We start from the raw sequence: 12,145 nt of genomic DNA on the forward strand, positions 1-12,145 counted from the left end.
CATTTAGGAATATTTTAGCACATTTAGAAATATTTTAGCACATTTAGAAATATTTTAGCACATTTAGGAAATTTTTTAAACTCTACGAATATTTTTAAACTCTAGGAATATTTTTAAACTCTAGCAATATTTTTAAACTCTAGGAATATTTTTTAACTCTAGGAATATTTTTAAACTCTAGGAATATTCTTAAACTCTAGGAATATTCTTAAACTCTAGGAATATTCTTAAACTCTAGGAATATTTTTAAACTCTAGGAATATTTTTAAACTCTAGGAATATTTTTAAATTCTATGAATATTTTTAAACTCTAGGAATATTTTTAAATTCTAGGAATATTTTTAAATTCTAGGAATATTTTTAAACTCTAGGAATATTTTTAAACTCTAGGAATATTTTTAAACTCTAGGAATATTTTTAAACTCTAGGAATATTTTTAAACTCTAGGAATATTCTTAAACTCTAGGAATATTTTTAAATTCTAGGAATATTCTTAAACTCTAGGAATATTTTGAGTTTGAAAATATCTTTAGAAAAATACCTGTGTACATGGTCTTTCTTAGCCACATACTTTACGAAGGTATTTTAGCTAAAATAGGGTACACGACGCCGCGATTTTCCGGTTTTTACGAATCTATCGAAATCAATTTTACTGTTATATCATGCAATCTCAAAATAACTTATAATAAAAAGACCCAAATAAAGGCATTTTTTCAGAAATTTATATACCGGTGCTCCAAGCGAATCAAAAAGCCTACTACACCGGTGGTCTCATCAGAATGCCCTACGCCAGCGTCCACAATCCCGGACAGGTGACAATTTACAAACCCAGCATGGGTAGTAGAAATTTTACCTCTTCTAACCAAAATAGTGTGGTTCGGGCTATAGGTAAATAGTAATTAGTTTTACATTAATAAAAATTCAACAGTTATTGGATTCTATTATAATTATAAAAAAATTTACCTGATGAAAACATTTTAAAGCAAGTGTCGGCTTTAGGTGAAGTAGCTCTTTTTTCAACAGATGTCGCTAGCGTCGAAATCAAAACAAGATGCTGAAGCTAAATGGGTTAGAGTGTGCAATAACTGGTGGCTTTACCGGGGAGTCGGGGTCCGGCTCTTGTAACCCACAAGGGCGGTGGCGCACTGGGAGATGTTAGCTCTGATCAAATGGTCCTATTTCCACTTCCGACTTCGGTCAGGTTTGGGCTGGATACTGAACTTCGGTTCAGGCTAACGGAGAGGGTCCAGGCAAACTGGCTGCCTCGGCGGATTGGGTAGCCTGCTGTGGGGCGGCGGGCCTCCATATGCGGGCACGGTGGTCCTGTTTCCCGGCCTTTTGGGGCCCACCGGGATCTCCGGTGCCAGCTGTGCCGGGTTATGCGGGCTGCTGTGTGCCCGCCGTTCCCCTTTAGGAGCTCTCTCCAACGGGCTTGACTCCCTGCCTCCATAGGTGGGGTGTCGGCTGGAGTTGCTACAGCATCCATTCTTACTCCCACTGCTGTGTGCTAAGTGGGGATTGGTCCACCCATTGCTGCACCTTCTGCTGGGTTGAGTGGCTTGCGTCGAAGGTGCGACCATCAGTAGTAGGGTTCTGCTACCCATGCTGGATTTGTCACCTGTCCGGGCTAGGTGGACGTTGGCGTAGGGCACTATGATGATAGGCCTCTGGTGGTATGGTCTCTGTTACTAGGTACACCGGGCTATAAATTCTGACACACTGACCCAAAAGGCGGGACATAAAAGTATGCTACGCGTTAATTGGCTCGTTTGTAAATTTGTCAATAACTTCGATTATAGTAATTGTTTACAATATATTTTATATGGGATATATAATTTAGGTTCACTAAGTAAAGTAAAAGTGGTCGAAATATAATACTCTATAATGACTCTCTGACGACGTTATTGTTTCGCTATTTTGAATTTTAGCTTCCGTTCCCATTAATAGATGGCTTCACGCTCTCCACGAAAACTATTTTTCGAAGATTCGGATAGATTCATGGCCATCTCTAATAACAGGGGTCTTTTTAATAATACAGGTGGCAATGATAGAGCCGACAGTTGCTTTAAAGGGAATATAACCTCAGGTATTTGGTGTGGAACACCAACGTTTGCAGCTCTGGCCGCTCTTGCCTTTGCCTTTAAAAATGTTTGGCGCCACTGTACAGGGAAATTTGAAAAATTGAAGGGGTCTTCCATAAAGATTGCTTTGCAGGTTATATTCCCTTTAAGTACTAAAAACAGAACCGCGATGCAAAAAATTGATTAGATTTCGCGGCGCCAAACAAACTGCCAGTCTGCTCTCCGAGTTGAATCGTTTCCGCTTAGGCCTAGTTCTGATTTCGCCCGCTAGGACCGATGGCGTTTGAATCAAACTTATTTTTGAAGAGAACTATCCCTGTGAGTTATTGTTAATCCATGCTAGCACTCAGTAAAATATTCACTAAAGTGACAAACTTATAGAATAATATTACATAGACTTATGGTATAGATTATCTTTGATTTTACTACCTACCCATTTAAAATTGTGCTCTAGAGCCTAGACTTAACAAAAAGCACGTGCTTTTTAGTTTTGATTTTTTTAAATGAATTTTATGCGGCAAAGAATTCTTAGTTAAAGAAACGCATCTGTTTCAAATCTTACCCTAAGAATTTTTCTGACTCAGAAATTTTTTTTTTGTCAGAACACAGTATGATACTCTAGACGCACCCATATCTCTATGGTTTTCATGAATAGGCACTTCAATACATAGAAATCTCATAGGTAACTAGAATGCTGCCGCCTACGGCCTAGCTTGACGCCAGTTCGCCTTGAACCTTCAGCCAATGAGAGGCCGTAGAGTGGTTCCGCCAAGGAGGATAATAATCCTCCTTGGATCCGCTACTATAGCGGGAGATAGGTGACGTCATTCTCTCTGGTGACATAAAATTCTTGGCAGAACCACTCTTTGAGCTCTGATTGGCTGAGATCTGGCTATCGTCTGCCACGGCGTTTGGCCCATTTGCCAGTTACACGGCAGCATTCTAGTTACCTATGAGATTTCTATGCTTCAATAGGCGCTTAAATTAATCATCCTCCAAGGAAATCGCTAAGAAGTAATATTTCCGAGAGCCAGGACCCGCAAGGTATTGTTTATATAGTACTTGTTGAAATAATGGAAACTTTTCACCTGTATCAAACGAGTGTTTAGTTTTAACCAGGTAGCTTTTTTTTAGATATTATGGCTTAGCAAGAAACACGACGTTCCATTAGTACAAAAGTTTCCATTATTTCAACAAGCAGTAACTTGCAGGTCCTGGCTCTCAGATATATTACTTATTGGCGATTTCCTTGAAGATTTTTCATTTAAGCGCCTATTACAAATAAAAAAGGGTGCACAAAACTTGGAGTACATTTTTTTTATTTTGCGTTGAGTAGCCTTGTTAATACCATAAGTATGACACTTCATATAAGTGAATTCCGAAAGGTAGTGGCTGAAAATTATATTCCCCCTAAAGAGTAAAATCGGTAAAATTTCACTTCCCATACATCATAAAGCCGTGTCTATCGGAAGTAATCGGTAGTAATATTGGCCTGATCGACTGTCCTTTGGATAACCAAAATACTGTTGGTTCATAGCCGTCTGTAATACATATTACAGGGGGGCGGCAGAATAACAATAGTAGCGGGGATTGGTGTATATAGCAACGAGGCCTTCACACCAGGCGCACAGGGAGAAAAGTCCGCGAACAAACGTTATTTAGAAAGAACAAGCGCGCTGAAAGTTATACACATCAGGAAAATAAACACAAAAAGAACAATAATCATAATCGTCGCGGAAAAGCTTTACGAAGAAGTTTACAAGTGTCCAAAATCACATCTTGCCAACCCGCGTGAACGGTGGTGAGAACACCCACCACGGAGTCCGGGAGACCCCGCGCCTGGAGCGAAAGGTAGAGATTCCGCCGAGGGGTCGCGAAGGAGGCACACGCGAACAGGACATGTTCGGCGTCCTCTCGTACCGCACACCGAGGGCAGGAGTCCGAGTTCCGAAGCCCGAAACGATGAAGAACCGCCTTTGTGGGAAGTCTGCCACAACCAAGCCGCGCGAGAAGAGTGTCCTCCAGTCTAGAAAGTTCAACGGCCAGAACGGCTCGAGAGTCAGGGTTAGGCTTCGCAGCCAGGAGAGGCCACTGGGCTGCGAGAGACCACCAGCTGCGAGAGACCACCAGCTGCGAGTCCACGAAGAGGTGATCGCTTTCCCACAGACACTCTATAGCTCCGAGAGTGTCGAGGGAAGGAAGAAGTGTACCCCCTGAGGACGTTGAAGCTGGGTGACCCCGGCCAGTTTGTCCGCCGTTTCGTTGCCTGGCAATCCCACGTGAGCTGGGCACCAAAGGAAAGTGACGGAGCGGGGATAATTGTCACATAGATCATGGATTATTGAAACAACCGGATCAGAAGAGCGCGTCAGCAGTTGGGTGAGGGCACTCTGAGAGTCGGAGCAAATAACCAGCTCACCAGGCACATAGAGGGCGGCATTACGGTTTTTTGAAATCCAACAGATGGCGGTAATATTTGGAAAATAAGAAGCTCGTGAATTTTCAAAGTTAAAATTTTGTTTCACCCTAAGCCTTAAAATATTAATGAAAGTACTTTATCACGGCATTTTTTATTGTGAAAATATTACAAAATAGAGTGAATTATATTACAATATATCACAGCGCATGTTTCTACAAAATTTTAACTAGGAAATGCTTACTACAAAAACGCTGATTTTCGTCTAAGTTCAAAAATTTTCCATTCCCATTTCCGGTGAAGTTTTTTTGATCAAACAATAATGAACCATGTTGGAACTAAATAATAGCAGACAATTCTTTCGTGTCAATTGCATTACATGTGTAACGTTATCATAGAAAGTAAAGAAATAAGCCTTAGCTAGATGAATTAAAACGTTTGAAAAATCACACGCGCCACCGTTTAAATGCAGCAGTTGACCAGCAAGCTGACGTCACACGTGTGGTTTTTTTTCCCCAATATTACCGACATCTGGCGTTTATCAGAATGCGGAAGAGCCAGATTTGAAAAAAAAATTAATGTTCATAATAAGGCCTGTATTACAGACGGCTATGGTTGGTTCACTACTTGAAACCAAACCAAATCTCAGCGATCGCGAGGCACGAGCTAAAATATAGATTGGCAAAACCAGACCTGCGCGAGGAATTCTCCTCATTTTCAAAATCTCCTTCACCTATACTTTCGTTTCCCATCTATAAAGTTGATGACGCGTCTTTCGTCACAGAGTTAGCTGGAAGTGACGTAATATACGTCATATCCCGCGAACAAGGTTTCAATAAAGAAAATGGATTCGAACTTGTTAAATATAGCGCCGTCTGACTTAATATCCGTCAACTAAATATGTGAAGAAATAGCTGCAGACGACTTGGAATTTCAATGTTTTTCGGCTGAAACTTTAAGTTGTTGTGCACTGTGCAGAGGTAAGTTTTTCATACATTCAATTTCAAACTCGGTCGGTATGGAAGAACTACTAGCAGGTATCGAAGGTGTGATACCGTACCTTGACGACTTCTTCATACAAGTTTTTCAACGTCTCGATGATGACGGAATTCAGTTATGCCGAGTCAAATGTAAAATAGCTGTACCCGAGCTCGACCTATTGGGTTACAGGGTAAATGCCAAAGGGTATACAGCCTACTCATGATAAAGTGGCAGCAATCCACAACCTACCGGCACCTACTGATAAGACAGCTTTACAAGCATTTCTTGGCATTCTGAATTTTTATTGTTGTTTTCTAAAAAATCGTTCAGACATTCTTGAACCTCTACATCGCCTTCTACAGAAAGATACGTCGTTGTCCTGGACGGACGAGCACCAAAGGGCTTTTGAGGACGCTAAAATTCTCTTACAAAAAGATGACTTGCTTGTTCACTACGACTCGGAGCTTCCACTAATTTTAACAAGCGATTCCTCGTCGTATGGATTGGGCACAGTTTTGAGTCATCTGTTGGCAACTGGAGGTGAAGCACCAATTGCTTATTATTCTCGTACACTGGCCAAGGCCGAAAGGAATTACAACCAAACTGACAAAGAAGCATTGGCTATAGTGGCTGATGTAAAGAAATTTCATCAATACCTATATGGCCGTCGATTTCGCATTTACATGGACCACAAGCTACTTTTGGGTTTATTGAATCCTACTAAACCACTACCACAAAATTAATGGTCTCTCCGAGAGTCATTCGCTGGAGTCTGCTGTTATCCGCCTACGATTACGAGTTGATTTACCACCCAGGTGCTAAACTCGCTAATGCTGACGCTTTCAGCCGACTGCCAGTTGTAACTACCCAACTTGAAGTTCCGAATCCTTCAGAGGTTCTCCTCGTAGAAGAAGTACCAGATGAGCGAGTCGACTCTGCTAAAATAGCTCTATCAACCAAGAAAGACACAGTCTTGTCACGCATAGCGCTATTCGCTTTAAATGGATGGCTCGACACCGCACCAGACGATCGTTTTCTACCCTACTTCCGAAGGCGCAATGAGATAAGCGTCCATCGCCACTGCGTTCTTTGGGTAGTTATCGCCACTGCGTTCTTTGGGTAGTTATCGCCACTGCGTTCTTTGGGTAGTTATCGCCACTGCGTTCTTTGGGTAGTTATCGCCACTGCGTTCTTTGGGTAGTTATCGCCATTGCGTTCTTTGGCTAGTTATCGCCACTGCGTTCTTTGGGTAGTTATTGCCACTGCGTTCTTTGGGTAGTTGAGTAATTGTACCTGATGACCTACGTCACGAAGTTTTTACACTTTTGCATGGATCACATCCTGGAATTGTCCGCATGAAAGGTCTTGCCCGTAGTTACGTCTGGTGGCCAAATATGGATAGCGAGATAGAGCATACTGTACATGCATGCCATAATTGCCAAGAATGCCTTCGCAATCCCCCCAAGGCACCCGTTCACCCTTGGGAATGGACTGAAAAACCGTAGTCTCGTTTACACATTGATTTTGCGGGTCCCTATCAAGGACAGACTTTCTTCTTGGTGGTAGATTCTCATTCCAAATGGCTTGAAGTAATAAACGTGTCCTCCATGTCCTCTGCTACTGCCATTGGTAAACTACGAACTCTTTTTGCGACACACGGATTACCAGACACCATTGCTTCCGACAATGGCGCCACGTTTTCGTCGGAAGAGTTAAGTAACTTTCTAAGAAAAAATCAAATTCGCCAAGTCTTCGTTGCTCCATACCATCCGTCTTCTAACGGTCAGGCCGAGCGCATGGTTTCTGCTACGAAGGAAGCTCTAAAACGAAATATAATTGGCGATTCGCAGACACGACTGGCTCGTTTTCTCTATTCTCAACATACGTTACCCTGCACTACAACCGGAAAGACGCCAACTGAGCTACTAATGAATCGTCGGTTAACTTCACTCTTGGATCGTCTTCACCCTGATCTGAACAAAACCACGAGGAATAAACAACAAGACATTGCATCTGCAGCGCAGACTCAACACCACGTTCGTGCTTTTTCACCGAATGAACCAGACACCAGTGTACATCCGCAATTATTCTACTAGGGATTACAATCCAGCTGGATTTTTGCTGGACCGACATCAATCCAGCTGGATCCAACGCGGATCCAGCAATTTATATAATTTTCAAAAAACAAAAGAATTTTATCAAAAATGCCCAACAAGTTAGAAAGCCAAAATATACATGGAGATCTAACCGGAGTTTTTTTTGATAGGCGATGCTAACGTTACCTGGCTGTCGTACTGTACTAAATAGCGTGACAAATTTAAACTTCTCCGGTTTTTTTTATTTGCAATTAGTAGACGTGGTAGTCATTGGCTCAGCTGTAAAAGATCGGTGTTCCTAAAAAGCCACTTTTTTGGATTTTTGTCGAGGCCAGGGGAAAATACTAGCAAATAGTGACTAATAAAGAAAATAGGCCTTTTGAAAAGAGAATAAGTTGAAAATCTAATTCTTAGTTATCAATAAAAAACTTTTGGACTAGCCCAAATTCTGGCAACTATGGATAGATATTTGTATTTTATAGTCCAAAATGCAAAGTGTTGGTTGCACGAAATTTTAGCTATGGCTAATTAATGATTCATTAGAAAGAGCAAACATTTTATAGCAAGTACAAAAAATTTCGTCAAAATCGGTTAAGTGGTCTTTGAATTATTGAGCGGAGCGAACGAGCGAAGCGAGTGAGTGGAGCTCTCACTGTGGTGACTTCAATGGGAAAGTTGGCTGTGTGTGTGTGTGTCGCACTTGGGGGAGAAGAGAAAGGGAATCTGAACGAGACGGAGAAGAGAGAGGGAAATTCGCGGTAATGTCCGGAAGAGAGGGAGACCTTCGCCGCGTGAGGGGGGCAAGAAGAGAGAGGGGGGACAAGAAAAGAGATAATTATTGAGCGGAGCGAACGAGCGAAGCGAGTGAGTGGAGCTCTCACTGTGGTGACTTCAATGGGAAAGTTGGCTGTGTGTGTGTGTGTGTGTGGGTGTCGCACTTGGGGGAGAAGAGAAAGGGAATCTGAACGAGACGGAGAAGAGAGAGGGAAATTCGCGGTAATGTCCGGAAGAGAGGGAGACCTTCGCCGCGTGAGGGGGGGCAAGAAGAGAGGGGGGACAAGAAAAGAGAGGGGGGGACAAGGCACTGCCGTTCAGGATATAATTTAAGTGGAAAATAAAGAGTGGACCGGCTTTTAAAAGTAAACAATAAGAGCGGCTTATCCGCCAAAAAAAAAGAACTAGAAAGACTTAAATTACTAATGTTGTAATTGTACTATTTGTACTAATAAACTGTTTGTAGCTTAATAAAATTCGTTTAGTTTTCTTTTGGTATTAATGTTCAATTAACATAAATACGACATTACTTAAGTTATACAACTCTTCAACAACTCCGTAATTCACGATTATCGTAGCGCCCACGCTCCGCTCAAGTCTTTGTCGAGGATGCCAACCAAGGCTACAAATACTAATAAACCATCAAATTCGAATGATGGGCTAGAAAGCCTACAATTTCCAGATCATAAAATTAGTACTGAATCTACTGAGGCAGAAACGGCAAACAAAAAATGTTTGAAAAGGAAATTTACACAAGAATGGATCAAAACTTTTCCATTTATAGACTACGAAGATATTAAAGGTTTGATGTTCTGTAAAATTTGTCGAAAATGGGAAGGATCCAAGTATGAAGAAAGTGCAAACTTTTTTGTTCGAGGAACGGACAATTTTAGATTGTCTTCCATTTTGGCCCACGAAAAAAGTAAAAGTCACACAGCAGCAACTTTGCAAAATAATAAAACTGTAGGGGTTGATCCTGCAGAGCCATTACCAGCAGCGATTTTGAAACTAAATGAAAAGCATAGAGAAAAACTCATTCATATCTTCAATAGAGTTTATTACATTATTGTAACTCATTCGTCTTATAGTTCTTTTCCAAAGCTTTGCTGTCTCCAAGAAAAAAATGGGGTTTCCTTAGGAAATACATATACCTCACATCACAAAACAGTCCCCTATTTTGCCAGATATATATCTGATGTATTCTTGAAGGAAATTATAGAAATGTTAAAGCAATGCGACTATTTTTCACTAATACTTGATGGTTCAACTGATCGAAGTTCTAGCTCCTGTGAAATTGTCTACATTACCATATTGATTGAGGGTAAACCTACCACTAAATATTTGGCTAACTTGTCACCTGAAACAGGCTCAGCAGAAAGCATTCTGAACTGTTTAAATTCCTATTTGGAAAAAATTGGTATTTTAAATTGGAAGGATAAAATTACAAGCCTTACAACCGACGGTGCATCTGTTTACCATGGACATAAAAATGGTTTAGTAGAGATGATTCGTAACTCCAAGAACAACAAGTTTCTCATTGGGCACCATTGTTTGGCACACAAAATGGAGCTTCAAATTAAAGCAGCATTTCTTATAAATGAGAAGCTGGAAGGATTTGTTGACACTATTAGGGAAATATTTAATTTTTACCATAAGTCTCCTAAAAAGTGTGATGAATTGAAAGAAATTTCAATGCAACTTCAACAAATAATTTTGAAGTTTGGATCATTACCTAAAACTCGTTGGATATCATTCAGTTTTAAATCTGTAGTGGCAGTTGAAAAAAATTGGAAGCCGCTAGTTAGACATTTAAAGCAATTTTAAAAAAAAACGAGACACTAGAGTTCGAGAGAAAGCGAAGAAAATACTTGAGAAGATTTCAAAGTCTTCATTTATTGCTACAATGGCAATTATGTTTGACGTATACTCGCAACTCAGTATATTTTCACAGAAATTACAAGCAAGAGATCTTCTACTATATGAGGCACAAGATGAACTTGAAAACACCATTAAAATCATTAGATGGTACAAAATGAATGGCGATGCTAAAGTTAGGTCAATTACCACAGAGCTTTTGGAATCGCCTGGGCAATTTCGAAATGAAAATATTGAGTTTGATCTAGGCGATGCAACAGCGTTCTTAACAGAAAGTTAAAATTTGTGTGAGAGAGTAGCATCATATCTAGAAACAATGAATGTAGCAACAGAAAAGATCCCCCATGGTCAAATCCTGGATACCAGAACCTGGCCATTAAGCGAAGAAGACTTGAGCCCGTTTGGGAAAACTGAAATTGAGGATATTGGTTTGTTTTTCAAACCATTGTTAAAAGAAGATGAGGCTATTGCTGTTAACTCAGAGTGGTTGTCATATAAAAGAATGGTTTCGACACAAATTTCAAGTAAAGTAAAAACTTGTCCCAAAGATCTTTATGCACTAACAATAAATAAATATAGAAGTAGATACCCAGTGCTCTCAAAGATTTTAAGAGTAATTTCTCTCATTGCCCCGTCTTCTGCTGAAGCTGAGAGAGGTTTCAGCCAACAAAATCTCTTAAAAACGCAACATCGTTCATTGCTTAATGCCGAACACCTAGATGAATCTTTAAGAATATGTTTAAGGAACATAAGCATAGAAGATTTTGATGCCTTTCCTGCAGTTTCTTTATGGCTTTTAGAAGCCAAAAGACGGCCAAAAAGAAGTAAAACTGTAAAAACATGTGTAAATACAGGTGCGTTATTATTTGATGAAGAAAACGAAGATCAAATATTTTTTAAAGTTCCTTAAGTACAAAATTCTTTGTAATTAATATCAAAGCTCTTATGTTTTCGATTAAAGGGATCCCTCACTCACTACAGGGGTAACAAAAAAAACTGTAGCATAGAGCCAGTCTGTATTTTATGTTACCCCTATGCCTTCCCCTGTCGTGAGTGATGGATCCCTTTAATGTAAAAAAATATTTGTGATATATAGCAAAGCTCTTGTTTGTGATAATTATCAAAGCTCTTGTTAGTGATAAATAAAAGTTTATAGAACTTCCTAATCGCTATTGACAATTTATTTACAAAGGTAAAATAAAAGGGGGAAATAAGTGGGGGAAGAGAGTGGTCATGACCAGTAAATTATTTTTTTCAGTAGGGGGTCTAGTGGTCACATTGACCAGTAGTTTTAAAAAGCTTATTTCCAACACTGTACACAAGCCTACGTAGTAGAAAAACGATATGAAACCGACGGCTCCTCGTGTTAAACGTCGGGTCACGCTATTTTTTATTTCGATAATAAACCTAATATTATGATTAAAAACCTCTGGTTTGAAAACTTCTACAAGTAAACAGAATCTCTCCACTTCAGTTCCTTCTATTTTAGGAATAAAACTACAGCTTTGATTTGCCCCAAATTGCTCGTGCTACGGAGGAGAGAAATTCACCGAAAATTTCAGGATTTTGAGGAGCGAAAAAGGTCAGTTTCGGACTAAAAGTTAATACACTTAGGCTTGGAAATTTGTTTCGACAATGACATTTTTGGAAAGAGAACGTCCTGGGCTTCAAAACAAGCCCGCATTCATTCGTTTTTATTACTATCGATTTTTCTAATTGTTGTAATTTGAACAAATCGCCGTTCAGAAGGTTGTCTATGTAGCAGAACGCCATTTTGTTCTAAAATGAACAAAAAATATTCGTTCGATAAAGAACGATGGTTGATGGTTCAATATTGAACTTAGATGTTCTATATTAAACAAACCTTCTTAACGTTTTGTCGTTCGCGGTGGAATGCTTTGTCGTTCGCCGTCGATCATTTT

At 40.0% G+C, this 12,145-nt stretch overlaps 1 protein-coding gene across 1 annotated transcript; it reads left to right on the plus strand.

Moving 5' to 3' along the window:
- The first annotated feature begins 8,957 nt into the window (after nt 1-8,957).
- On the plus strand, nt 8,958-10,172 carry LOC149945441 (zinc finger protein 862-like). The gene has a single exon (XM_090176559.1). It carries the CDS (start codon nt 8,958-8,960, stop codon nt 10,170-10,172), a length of 1,215 nt encoding a protein of 404 aa, XP_090032685.1.
- The last annotated feature ends 1,973 nt before the right edge of the window (nt 10,173-12,145 follow it).

Source organism: Leiobunum rupestre, chromosome 5 (assembly GCF_980474605.1).
Source record: "Leiobunum rupestre chromosome 5, qqLeiRupe1.1.hap1, whole genome shotgun sequence".
Taxonomy (NCBI): Eukaryota; Metazoa; Arthropoda; class Arachnida; order Opiliones; family Sclerosomatidae; genus Leiobunum; species Leiobunum rupestre.